The sequence below is a fragment of the Salmo salar genome, chromosome ssa16, assembly GCF_905237065.1.
Source record: "Salmo salar chromosome ssa16, Ssal_v3.1, whole genome shotgun sequence".
Taxonomy (NCBI): Eukaryota; Metazoa; Chordata; class Actinopteri; order Salmoniformes; family Salmonidae; genus Salmo; species Salmo salar.
The window spans coordinates 42,973,144-42,987,487 of record NC_059457.1 but is presented as its reverse complement, the minus strand read 5'-3'; the positions used below and the strand labels follow the sequence as shown (position 1 = coordinate 42,987,487).

The window sequence follows — 14,344 nt, the reverse complement described above, 5'->3', positions numbered from 1 at the left end:
AATAGCTGTTCTGTCGTTCAGCGTACATGGAAAAAAACATGCAGGGCTTGACATTATTACATATGAGCACAAGTCACTACATGTAGCTCTCACTTTGATCTCAAAACAAGCGCATCTACTCACCACCACTCATGCTGTAAACATAGTCCAGTTCAAAGTGAATGGCACAGATCCATATGACACTGGTCTATTTGCATATAGGCCTACTGCAGCTCTGATTGGTTATGGCGCACCAGTCTGTGTAGAGTACGGGCCTGAGTCTTCTCTGTCGATGCAAAATAATCATACTCCGATGCATTCTGCCTACAAAAAAATCTCTTGCATAGTTAATTTTGCATACTAATAAGTCTTACATAGTTCTTTTTGTTTCGGTATGTTGCATTGAAAGTGGCTAATATTGCATTGATTCGATCACAATTTCCACAGTAAAGGGAAACGTTGATAGTGTTAACAAAGGGGGAACACTTTAGAAAGTTGAGTAAAGTTCAATCTCGTGCTTCTCTGCATCGGCTGATATTTCTTCTGCTGCGCGGCAGTCTCGGGGGAGCTGGGCGCCCGCCCGCAGCTTAGAGGGAACATTGGTCCTGACTGCTTTTTATTAGGTTAAGACGTTAATGTCTATTCTTTCTTTATTTGAATGACATCGACCTGAATGCTTCTTTGAATTTACTCTGAAGAGGAAAGGAAACGTGGAGGATTGTCTTTTGTGTTTGCGGAGACCAGATGACGTATCAGTGACACAGATCCTGTTCAGTATAGGATAGTCTTTTAGTAATTAGTAGGCACTAAGTGTGTGTGTGTGTGTGTGTGTGATCGCCTGCCTGTGTGTGTGTGCCGGTGGTCTCCCCAGATGGCTAGTGTGCCACAGTGATATACAGAGAGTCCTGTCTCCCATGAGTTCTGACTGTAGTTCAGACTCGAAGAGAAGGGAGAGGACAAACCAACTGACGTCAGAGCCTGAGAAAAATGACAATACTAAGATCACCACCACCAGTTATGATGCATCTGTCTACCTCATGACCTGCCTGTGACCTTTGTGATACATACACAGAACATCTCATAGAAGTTCTTAGAACACCCAACATACTGTAATAAGAGATGATTGATTAACAAGGTTTATACAGCAGAATGGCACGATTGGTTTAATATTTGTGTGTCAAGTAATTACATGATACATATTCTCCATGTTGTAAGAGGGAAACGACTGTGCAACATCTGAAATAGAGGTACAAACTTGTATTACCTGTTGTCTGGCTGGAATTCCAGATATACAGTTGAAGTCGGAAGTTTACATACACTTAGGTTGGAGTCATTAACTAGTTTTTCAACCACTCCACAAATTTCTTGTTAACAAAACTATAGTGTTGGCAAGTTGGTTAGGACATCTACTTTGTGCATGACACAAGTAATTTTTCCAACAATTGTTTACAGACAGATTATTTCACTTATAATTCACTGTATCACAATTCCAGTGGGTCAGAAGTTTACATACTCAGTTGACTGTGCTTTTAAACAGCTTGGAAAATTCCAGAAAATGATGTCATGGCTTTAGAAGCTTCTGATAGGCTAATTGACATCATTTGAGTCAATTGGAGGTGTATATGTGAATGTACACTGCTCAAAAAAATAAAGGGAACACTTAAACAACACAATGTAACTCCAAGTCAATCACACTTCTGTGAAATCAAACTGTCCACTGAGGAAGCAACACTGATTGACAATAAATTTCACATGCTGTTGTGCAAATGGAATAGACAACAGGTGGACATTATAGGCAATTAGCAAGACACCCCCAATAAAGGAGTGGCTCTGCAGGTGGGGACCACAGACCACTTCTCAGTTCCTATGCTTCCTGGCTGATGTTTTGGTCACTTTTGAATGCTGGCGGTGCTTTCACTCTAGTGGTAGCATGAGACGGAGTCTACAACCCACACAAGTGGCTCAGGTAGTGCAGCTCATCCAGGATGGCACATTAATGCGAGCTGTGGCAAGAAGGTTTGCTGTGTCTGTCAGCGCAGTGTCCAGAGCATGGAGGCGCTACTAGGAGACAGGCCAGTACATCAGGAGACGTGGAGGAGGCCGTAGGAGGGCAACAACCCAGCAGCAGGACCGCTACCTCCGCCTTTGTGCAAGGAGGAGCAGGAGAAGCACTGCCAGAGCCCTGCAAAATGACCTCCAGCAGGCCACAAATGTGCATGTGTCTGCTCAAATGGTCAGAAACAGACTCCATGAGGGTGGTATGAGGGCCCGACGTCCACAGGTGGGGGTTGTGCTTACAGTCCAACACTGTGCAGGACGTTTGGCATTTGCCAGAGAACACCAAGATTACCATTGGCGCCCTGTGCTCTTCACAGATGAAAGCAGGTTCACACTGAGCACGTGACAGACGTGACAGAGTCTGGAGACGCCGTGGAGAACGTTCTGCTGCCTGCAACATCCTCCAGCATGACCGGTTTGGTGGTGGGTCAGTCATGGTGTGGGGTAGCATTTCTTTGGGGGGCCGCACAGCCCTCCATGTGCTTGCCAGAGGTAGCCTGCCTGCCATTAGGTACCGAGATGAGATCCTCAGACCCCTTGTGAGACCATATGCTGGTGCAGTTGGCCCTGGGTTCCTCCTAATGCAAGACAATGCTAGACCTCATGTGGCTGGAGTGTGTCAGCAGTTCCTGCAAGAGGAAGGCATTGATGGTATGGACTGGCCCGCCCGTTCCCCAGACCTGAATCCAATTGAGCACATCTGGGACATCATGTCGCGCTCTATCCACCAACGCCACGTTGCACCACAGACTGTCCAGGAGTTGGCGGATGCTTTAGTCCAGGTCTGGGAGGAGATCCCTCAGGAGACCATCCGCCACCTCATCAGGAGCATGCCCAGGCGTTGTAGGGAGGTCATACAGGCACGTGGAGGCCACACACACTACTGTGCCTCATTTTGACTTGTTTTAAGGACATTACATCAAAGTTGGATCAGCTTGTAGTGTGGTTTTCCACTTTAATTTTGAGTGTGACTCCAAATCCAGACCTCCACTGGTTGATAAATTGGATTTCCATTGATAATTTTTGTGTGATTTTGTTGTCAGCACATTCAACTATGTAAAGAAAAAAGTATTTAATAAGATTATTTCTTTCATTCAGATCTAGGATGTGTTGTTTAAGTGTTCCCTTTATTTTTTTGAGCAGTATATTTCAAGGCCTACCTTCAAACTCAGTGCCTCTTTGCTTGACATAATGGGAAAATCAAAATAAATCAGCCAAGACCTCAGAAAAAAATTGTAGACCTCCACAAGTCTGGTTCATCCTTGGGTTGCAATTTCCAAACGCCTGAAGGTACCACGTTCATCTGTACAAACAATAGTACGCAAGTATAAACACCATGGGACCACGCAGCCGTCATACCGCTCAGGAAGGAGATGCGTTCTGTCTCCTAGAAATGAATGTATTTTGGTGTGAAAAGTGCAAATCAATCCTAGAACAACAGCAAAGGACCTTGTGAAGTTGCTGGAGGAAACGGGTACAAAGTAGCTATATCCACAGTAAAACGAGTCCGATATCGACATAACCTGAATGGCCGCTCAGCAAGGAAGAAGCCACTGCTCCAAAACCGCCATAAAAAAGCCAGACTATGGTTTGCAACTGCACATGAAGACAAAGATCGTGCTTTTTGGAGAAATGTCCTCTGGTCTGATGAAACAAAAATAGAACTGTTTGGCCATAATGACCATCGTTATGTTTGGAGGAAAAATGGGGACGCTTGCAAGCCGAAGAACACCATCCCAACCGTGAAGCACCTGGTGGCACTTCAGGTTGTGGGGGTGCAGGAGGGACTGGTGCACTTCACAAAATAGATGGCGTCATGAGGAAGGGAAATTATGTGGATATATTGAAGCAACATCTCAAGACCACAGTCAGGAAGTTAAAGCTTGGTCGCAAATGGGTCTTCCAAATGGACAATGACCCCAAGCATACTTCCAAAGTTGTGGCAAAATGGCTTAAGGACAACAAAGTCAAGGTTTTGGAGTGGCCATCACAAAGCCCTGACCTCAATCCTCTGTGGGCAGAACTGAAAAAGTGTGTGCGAGCAAGGAGGCCTACAAACCTGACTCAGTTACACCAGCTCTGTCAGGAGGAATGGGCCAAAATTCACCCAAATTATTGTGGGAAGCTTGTGGAAGGCTACCCAAAACGTTTGACCCAAGTTAAACAATTTAAAAGCAATGCTACCAAATACTAATTGAGTGTATGTAAACTTCTGACCCACTGGGAATGTGATGAAAGAAATAAAAGCTGAAATAAATTATTCTCTCTACTATTATTCTGTCATTTCACATTCTTGTGGTGATCCGAATTGACCTAAGACAGGGAATTTTTACAAGGATTAAATGTCAGGAATTGTGAAAAACTGAGTTTAAATGTATTTGGCTAAGGTGTATGTAAACTTCCGACTTCAACTGTATTTTAAACAGTGGTCACATTGCTCTGTGCTCTCTGTATAGAGACACTGGTGTGCTGGGGAACATGCACTGACTGGCACAGAGATCTGTTATTTCTGTCCCCAATAGATTGTGCTACCGGACACTCGGAAGCCCATTCTGTTTCCAGTAGAGGTAACTAACCGTATGAACACCACCGATAGGAACACTTGTCTTCCCACTCAGTCTGATAAACCCAGGTATTTCCTGGTGTCATTTCTTGAGCTTAGCCCCTGTTTATTTTCAGCCTGTTTTCTTGGAAAAATATGCAACTTTGTCCACCACACTGTATTGTTTATGGAAGTGGGAACGTTGTTGCGAGATTCCAGAGACGAGAAGCTGTCTGCAGCTGGAAAGGAGTTTAGCCACAGTCCATTAGTACACTCTGACCTCCCCAAGCTTCAGGCTCTGGTAATTTACTCAAACATTGACATATCATTTGAATGACGTGGGTTTCAGTTTTAATAGGTGACTTTTGTTTCACTTGTGAGCTGTTTTCGGGGCTATTTCAGTTTTTTTCCAATGATGAGTGAGAGGCATGTTTATCTGTTAAAAAACTGTATTTCCCACAGACATACCCAGGTGATGAGACTGCAATGGCATGACATTAGAGTAGTCTGTTTCCCCATTCTGCATGTTGTGTCTGTGCAGTCTTTTACAGTACATATAGGGCACCGTGAGTATTTTATCACAATTGAGCTTTTTAACTTTTTTATATTTCATTTTTCTCTCCAAAAGAGTAAAACTAAATGCTGTTCGATGTTGTCAAACAGCAGCCTGCCCTGCATGAATATTTACAGTATTAATGGTAAGAAACCATCTCGGTGGGGGGGGTTCTCTCTTCTTTCCACCTTGAGGTCTACTCATAGGCCAATGTAGCACATGGGGATTTGTGAAACTTACTCCTCAGCCTGAAGTGTGGCCACATACGCAGCCGAATTGGTAACTTTTCGGTGGCGCAGAATGGTAAGACGCTTCAGTAGTGCGGTCACATGTTCAAGCAAGGCAGAGGTCCTGGGTTCGAGCCTCGGTGTGAGCTGAATCAGGAGGAAGTGGTACTCGCTAAGCAAGCAGCGTGATGTCCTTTACACCGGCAGCACCCACCTCTTTACTATTTATAGCTGCTGACTCCATTGTCCTCGTGATCGATGCCATCCCACCATCAGAGCCAGCCCAAATCGCTCAGTGGGGACGCATCATTGAAAATTACTTGAAGGAAGGCGTGAGAATAAGGGAGGGAGGGGAGGTGGGGTCATAAGGGAGGGATAAGGGAGGAAGGAGAGGCAGTAAGGAGAGGTGGGACAATAAGGGATGAGGGGAGGAGAAGTGGGGTAATAAGGCAAGCCCTGGCACTGACGTTTTATACGGCAGCCCCTCCCCCTGGAGCTTTCCCCACCAATCAGGTGGAGCTTGTTAAAGCGCTGCATTGAGCCTTCCAAATGCAAACCTATCTTTCTATCTCTCAGGGTCGTTCCACCTATTCGGTGTCTTGTGAGATATGTAACTTAGTCCCCCCAAATGTTTTGATTTCACTTAATTTCAACATTCTATCATAAAGAGCAGATGTTCAACTTCATAAAAAACATATTCTCCCATCTCAAGAGGTGGAATAAAAAAATTACTATGCTAAGTGCCAAATAAAGTTGACCGTGACAGGGTTGAGGATTTCACCTTAAATCAGCCATAAGTCCCCTTGTGACAGGGGGAATGAAAGCTTGTGTGCAACAGGGAGGGGAAATTGAATGGAGGCTTCACAAAATAAAATAAATTGTTAAAACATTTCTAGCCTGTCTATCTATTGTTAACAGGTTTGACGTTGTAGTGGTGGAATTTGGGTGAGCTGTTGCGATTTCTCAAGGGATATGTTCTGTGTTGGACTGATGTTATGCCTTTCATAGACTCCTGGTATGTCTGCACTCTAATACAAGGCCATTGTGTTCCGGAACGGTTGCTTGTATAAAATATCTGTTGTGTAACAGTATGATTGTTTTATCAGCTCCCACTATATAAGGGACATGTAACCATTTACTCTTGGAGTTCTTCCCTGTGAAATCAGAGGTAGATCTCCCCTGCAGCTGCTTGATTAATAATATTTGTATTATACAATTAAATAGTCTATGCCTTAATTTTTGGATTGAATTTTCCACAACAGCGTGTTCTGCTCGACCTGCTCAGTTTTCCCAACAAAACACCAGGAAATGTCCAAAAAGAGTAGAACCAGCTCACCTGCTTTTACACTATGATTTTAATATTAAATGTTCAATATTTATTTAAAAAGATATATTTTAAAAGGAATGGTTTCACCGTATTAAAACAAGAGTTCACATACTGTTGACCTTAAAAGGAATCATTAATCATTAATCACATAAATCATCTTCAGAAATTACTTTTTGAAAGCATCAAAATAGCAAGGACTTTACAATGATGGTAAAAACTTGGAGACATTTTGGGATTAAGCGAGTTAAAATCTTCCTAGAAGTCACAGAGGGTGCACGGAGGGACATGTCAAAATGCTGAATTTTGGCACTTTAGCAAGTCTTTATTCATATTAAAAAAATCTGATTTATTGAATTCTCCATATTAAAGGGCACTTAATTAAATATAACGGGGTTTTAAAATTCAATATTGGTGCACAATTTCTACTTAAAATATCAAAGGGACACGAAAGGCACTCATTTTGTGGAACAACCCCTCTTTCTTTCTCTCCCTTTTCAATCTTCACATGAATCAGGGGGCTTCATTGAGAATTGATTACGTAACATTAATTTATCAGTTACTGCTATTGCTGGACTGCCAAATTCAGCTAAAAATACACACTGCACAGCTAATTCCAGTACAGTACAGTAGGCTATGCAGGAGTCACAAGCCAAAATGGAAAAAAAATAAGAAAACATTGGTTAAACAATTAATTCAGTCATTGCTTCTGATCACTGATGTCAATCACTTCCCGAGTATGATGCAGGCTGGTTTTTAAATGTTAATTTACACAAAATACTAAGCATCATTGTCCTGTATTTAGTATAAAGAATGCATACAACACCCCATACACACAGTTCCATATCTGACTGCTTTTGTGAGAGGAGTCAGTAAGTGAAATGCACATCCAGAGGTGGTTATTGCAGGTGCTCTGGAGACATGCAACAATAGTTCAACTGAAAAGTAACTCTGACAAACTACACAGTGCTTTGCAAAGAATCATGTGTTGGTCAATAGCATGAGAATATGTGCAATTTTGTATATTTATTTTCTTACATTTTATTTGTTTGACAGTTTATTGCCTTGTTAGGAGCTATTAACATAAGCATTTCGCCTCATCCGCTATAACAGCTGCTAAACTGTGTACACCACCAATAAACATTGATTTGAGTTGAACTTGAAGTCAAGTGAAAGGGTATGTACCGTATGGGGTGAGGGCTTCAGCCTAATGTAATTATATGAGACTCCAGCCAGGGGGCATGCAGTATATTTTGGGCTATGTATAGCCCTCTCACATGTCCCCCATCAATGATAGAGGGCTATTCTTAGAACCACTCTCTCCAACTCCACCTCAGCCCGACCTTGCAGCTGTCGCTCATTTACTGTGGCATCGCCCTGGAACAACTCTCTTCTGGAGTTAGACACAGAGATCAGACATAGTCACATTACTAGTGAGCCTAAAGGAGGAGAGTAATGTACTATTAGAACTTCTGCTGTATGTGTAAAGTCACTGCTGTATCAACTATACTTTGCTGGTGCAAAGTCCAATATGTAAAGTGTATGCATAGATGACTATAAGTCGCTTTGGATAAAATCGTCTGCTAAATGGTATTTATTATTATTATTATTAACACTCCCTGTTCTTGACACATACTGTCGTGTATCCAACTTCCCACCAGAGACTGGGGTTCAATTCTCACGTCCAGCTTTCCCGCTGTTTCTCGCACTTGCCTTTCTCCACCTCTGATCTCCTAACTTAGTGTCTTAAAACGTTCTTAAAATATGAAAAGGAATGTGGAATTCCACTCATCCATCAAACAGACCTCAATGTATTTTCTAGCTGTTCACACACTGCGTTTTCTGTGTTACCCAAAGAAACTACACACCACACCAAGACACTCACAAGAATCCTTGCAGCTTTCTTGGCAGCCTCCTGGGCCTGACGTGCATCTGGAAACAGGTTCCCCAAGTCAGCATCATTATGAGATTGGATGGCTATGGATTGATCACCCTGATATTTTTAGCTCAGGATCTGGCTGCAGGGGTGGATAGGTGCCTTAAGCAAGCCTGAGAGAGGGAGAGGAAGAACGCACTGATGACGTACACTACCAGTCAAACGTTTGGACACACCTACTCATTCAAGGGTTTTTATTTATTTTTTACTATTTTCTACATTGTAGAATAATAGTGAATACATCAAAACTATGAAATAACACTTATGGAATCATACAGCAACAAAAAACGTTTTTTTGTGCAAAGCTGTCATCTAGGCAAAGGGTGGCTACTTTGAAAAATCTCAAATATAAAATATATTTTGATTTGTGTAACACTTTTTTGGTTACTACATGATTCCATATGTGTTATTTCATAGTTTTAATGTCTTCACTATTATTCTACAATGTAGAAAATAGTAAAAATAAAGAAAAACCCTTGAATGAGTAGCTGTGTCCAAACGTTTGACTGGTAGTGTATGTTGTGAAGTCAGTGCTGACTCTAGTGTGATTTGAGTTAAAGTAATGGGTGTGGGTGTTGAGGGTGGCAGATCACTAAGTCAGCTCTTTTTTTATACTCAATATACTGTGTATTAGCAATGAGGCAGGCAGTGATTGGTCGGGTTTTTTTGATGATGAAAACTGATGATTTCTGATTCACAAATCTTGTCAGACTTCCATGACTCTGACATCATACTGTACACAATAAATGAATGGACAATGTCGTCCTGTCTTCCTGCTCCGCTGGTCCAGACACCTATTAACATGAATCTTGCCTTCGCTCTACCTTCTGTCCCCATAATGTTGACATTGATGGCCCTTATCATTTTCTGTGATGACAATGCCAGTATGTCACTGCTGAACAAACTGAAAGACACCCAAAACATGAATCCAACCCTTCTGCCTCTCCCTTAGTTTTGATGTGGAGAATGGGCTGTCGGTGGGGCGCAGTCCCCTGGACCCCCAGGTCAGCCCCAGCTCCGGCCTGGTCCTACAGGCCAACTACCCCCACAGCCAGCGCCGCGAGTCCTTCCTCTATCGCTCCGACTCAGATTTCGACCTCTCGCCCAAAGCCATGTCCCGCAACTCCTCCACGGCCAGTGAGCTGTAAGTAGCATTGGACCAATGTGATGTGTGATCCTCCTCCTAACACCTTCTCCAGGTCATTTTCTTCTTCCTCTCTCTATCTTTCTTATTCTCTCCCTCTCTCTCTTTCTCACTCACTATGTTGCTGTTTCCGTCCTTCTGTCTCTCTCTTTGCCTCTTTGTTGCTCTCCACCCACCCCTGATATTTCACCTACCAATACTTCACTTACTCTCTCCATATTTATGACATCGCTAACCCTTCAACTATGTTTCCACAGATTTCCCTAAAGACTCAACCTTAAAGTCAATTGAATTAAGTCTAACAGTCTTGTATTGTTGATGTTTGTTTCTGGAGGTTATTTTACACATGTCTAGTTTAGTCACTGGACTCTCTATGTCTTTAAAGGGAAGAGGGCTTGAAGCACTGGGAAGTCGGTTGGCTGCCGCGGTGAGAGACATGCGTGACAAATGTTTTCTTTTTTACTTCTCCTTTAAGGACTGTTCCACTGCGTTTGCAGGTTTCAGACACTTCCTCCACTCACCAACCCCTTAACCCCCTCCACACCCTCCTGCTGAACACCACCCCGCCCATACATACATACCCCTCAGACCCTTTCCTCCCAAACCATCCCAAAAAGAAAAGCCCCACAGTCCTTGCATCTGAGTTGAGCCTGCTACAGTATGTGTGCTGCATGAATAGCCTGAGGCCTATTATCTTAACCACAGAAAGGCTTGACCCCAAGACAACACATTATGTGCATGATGATTCCCCCACAGCACAGTTCCAAAGGGCTATGTCTGTTTTCCCAGGGTTCTCCCACAGTCAGTTGTGTGCATGTCACTTATTTTCTCTCTGTGTCCAATGTGTTAACTGATGCAGGACATGAGGGTGTTCAGGTTGCAGTTAAGATGCCCATTGAGTACCATAGAGCCCCATTATATGTATTGTATATTAATATTAACCTTTTATTCTGTTCTTCACCTGTTTGTTGAAGGTTTCGTCTCTAACCAAGTGTTTTTCTTTTCTTCTGTCATTTCAGACATGGAGAAGACATGATTGTAACACCATTTGCACAGGTTAGTGCTATGTTCATGCTTTTTCTCTCTCGTGTGTGTGTGTGTGTGTGTGTGTGTGTGTGTGTGTGTGTGTGTGTGTGTGTGTGTGTGTGTGTGTGTGTGTGTGTGTGCTGGTATGAATTCCTGATGTTGAGCGTTGGAAATCAATTTGATGGTCATAATGCAACATAACACTGTCCTCCAACCTTTCTCTTTAGGTGCTTGCCAGTCTCCGAACAGTCAGAAGCAATTTTGCCTACATAACTCATCTGCAAGATCGGCCCAACAGGCGACCATCAGGCAGCAACCCTCCCTCCATACCTACCCACACCAAGTCAAGCATAACAGGTCAGTATTATACTCATCTGATCTTACCTCTTACATGACTTCACAACAAGAATCTGCCTGTTGTGCCGATTCTTGTTCCCTAGTGTCTGTTTCACCCTGTAAAAATAACAAGTTCTCAAGAACTGAAAATACAGACCTACATAAGATTTGTTTGATGCTACTGCCACAATTGCTGTTATTGTAATCTGTCAGCTTTACATTGATAAGGGCAGTGCAGTGAGAATGTGAAGAGGACAACAACAAGGCATACATTCTTTCTCCTTCCCTTTTTTTGGAGGGGGGGGTTGGGGCTGTTGACAAATATAAACACTGGTCCTAGTTTCTATGTCAACCCAAAATGCCATAGCTCAATACAAGCACTCAGGAGGACGTTTGTAGCATTTGAAGCAACCGTGGTTTGAGAATTAGTTTTCACTGATAAGAAACCAAATAAAAAACAGAGAAAATCATTTTTTGTAGAGGTGCTGTCTAATGGAGAATAAACTATAAGCTATAAAAATAAAGAGTCGCACACTCTATAAATTCCCAGCCGTTTATTGGGTACATTTCGGCATCACTGTGCCTTCAGGGTGTAACAAACCAGAATAAATATTCAATGAAAGTCAACACAATGAATTTTATAGTCTCTGGTTTGAAATGGAGCCAATCTTGATTTAAAAACAGAGCTTGCGTTAGACGTTAGTGACTCGAAGTGAAAGACAGCACACAGCCTTCTGTCCAGTGATTTTGGGGGTGGCTGGTAGCCTAGTGGTGAGAGTGTTGGACTTGTAACCGAAAGGTTGCAAGATCGAATCCCCGAGCTGACAAGGTAAAAATCTGTCGCTCTGCCCCTGAACAAAATAAAATACAGTCTGGGGCCTGATAACTGACCACAGGAGAACAGTCCTTGACAGTGGGACTATGGTAAAATAAAGAGAAAGTGATCTACTGATTGGGCCTTGTTTGAGGATTTGGATCTGGGTCTCAGTCTGGTAAGTCTAGGGTCTGGATGGGATGGTCTCTGATGGGCTTTTACTTGAAGAAAGGAAAAAAACGCACTCACTGAAATTCTTTAAGTTTGAATGTATTTTTTTTAGCAGCAGAGATCAGAACAAATGCTCTCTCAGGGCTTTAATAGTAGTCTGACCTTTGGCCCCCTCAGAGGAGCCCTACCAGAAGCTGGCCATGGAGACACTGGAGGAGCTGGACTGGTGTCTGGACCAGCTGGAGACCCTGCAGACCCGTCACTCAGTCAGTGAGATGGCTTCCAACAAGGTGAGCTGCGTTGCATTTGAACTGAGCCTCATCTACTGTAAAATCCTGGGAATGATTGCTTGAAGAATAGCAAAGATATAGGTCTGGTTAATGAAAAATCTTATCTCCATCTACAGTGCATTCGGAAAGAATTCAGACCCCTTCACTTTTTCCACATTTTATGACGTTACAGCCTTTTTCAATTTTTTTCATGAATCTACACACAATACCCCATAATGACAAAGCGAAAAAGGATTTTAGACATTTTTTTATTGTATTTTTTTAGAGATTTACATAAGTATTCAGAGCCTTTGTTATGAGACTCAAAATTGAGCAAAGGTGCATCCTGTTTCCATTGGTCATCCTTGATGTTTCTTCAATTGATTGGATTTGGAAAGGCACACACCTTTAAGGTCCCACAGTTGACAGTGCATGTCAGAGCAAAAACCAAGCTGTGAGGTCGAAGGAATTGTCCGTAGAGCGCCGAGACAGGATTGTGTCGAGGCGCAGATCTGGGGAAGGGTACCAAAAATGTTTTGCCGCATTGAAGGTCTTCAAGAACACAGTGGCCTCCATCATTTTTAAATGGAATAATGCTGGTGGCAGCATCATGCTGTGGGGAGGTTTTTCAGAGGCAGGGACTGGGAGACTAGTCATGATCGAGGGAGAGATGAACGGAGCAAAGTACAGAGAGATCCTCGATGAAAACCTGCTCCAAAGCGCTCAGGACCAAAGAACCGGGCGAAGGTTCACCTTCCAACAAATCAAACTAAATTGTATTTGTCACATGATCCGAATACAACAGGTGTAGACCTTACAGTGAAATGCTTACTTACAAGCCCTTAACCAAAAATGCAGTTTTAAGAAAAATACCTAAAACAAAAAAGAAATAAAAGTAACAAATAATTAAAGAGCAGCAGTAAAATAACAATAGCGAGGCTATATACAGGGGATACCGGTACAGAGTCAGTGTGCAGGGGCACCGGTTAGTCGAGGTAATTGAGGTAATATGTACCCGTAGGTAGAGTTATTAAAGTGACTGTGCATAGATAATAACAGAGTAGCAGCATTGTAAAATAGTCATTTGATGTAGCCATTTGATTAGATGTTCAGGAGTCTTATGGCTTGGGGCTGTTTAGAAGCCTCTTGGACCAAGACTTGGCGCTCCGGTACCGCTTGCCATGCAATAGCAGAGAGAACAGTGTATGACTAGGGTGGCTGGAGTCTTTGACCATTTTTAGGGCCTTCCTCTGACACTGCCTGGTATAGAGGTCCTGGATGGCAGGAAGCTTGGCCCCAGTGATGTACTGGACCGTACGCACTACCCTCCGTAGTGCATTGCGGTCGGAGGCCGAGCAGTTGCCATACCAGGCAGTGGTGCAACCCATCACAATGCTCTCAAGACAACGACCCTAAGCACACAGCCAAAACAACGCAGGAGTGGCTTCAGGACAAGTCTCTGAATGTCCTTGAGTGGCCCAGCCAGAGCCTGGACTTGAACCTGATCGAACATCTCTGGAGTGGCCTGAAAATAGCTGTGCAGCGACGCTCCCCATCCAAACATCCAACCTGAGCTTGAGTGGATCTGCAGAGAAGAATGGGAGAAACTCCCCAAATACAGATATGCCAAGCTTGTAGCGTCATACCCAAGACTCGAGGCTGTAATTGCTGCCAAAGGTGCTTCAACAAAGTACTGAGTAAAGGGTCTGAATACTAAATGTGTAAATGTGATATTTCAGTTTTACATTTTTAATACATTTACAAAAAATTCTAAAAACCTGTTTTTTCTTTGTCATTATGGGGTGTTATGTGTAGACTGATGAGGGAAAAAAATGATTTAATCAATTTTAGATTAAGGCTGTAACGTAACAAAATGTGGAAAAAGTCAAAGGGTCTGAATACTTTCCGAATGCACTGTATATACTGAAATGAGGAGTTTGTGCGCAAAAGGACATAGATCCGAAA

General features: G+C 42.9%; 1 protein-coding gene across 8 annotated transcripts in view; it reads left to right on the top strand.

The window, feature by feature from the left end:
• Window positions 1–14,344, top strand: part of pde4cb (phosphodiesterase 4C, cAMP-specific b) — a 153,537-nt gene that overhangs the window by 113,623 nt on the left and 25,570 nt on the right. For 4 of the 8 annotated variants that reach the window (XM_014149336.2, XM_014149335.2, XM_014149334.2 and 1 more), the window contains 5 exons: window positions 9,572–9,763; window positions 10,149–10,190; window positions 10,783–10,819; window positions 11,017–11,146; window positions 12,288–12,400. In XM_014149336.2, coding sequence (XP_014004811.2) covers window positions 9,572–9,763; window positions 10,149–10,190; window positions 10,783–10,819; window positions 11,017–11,146; window positions 12,288–12,400 — 514 coding nt within the window. The remainder of the gene's footprint in view (window positions 1–9,571; window positions 9,764–10,148; window positions 10,191–10,782; window positions 10,820–11,016; window positions 11,147–12,287; window positions 12,401–14,344) is intronic. The other 4 variants (XM_045697294.1, XM_014149340.2, XM_014149338.2 and 1 more) reach the window with 1 other exon arrangement.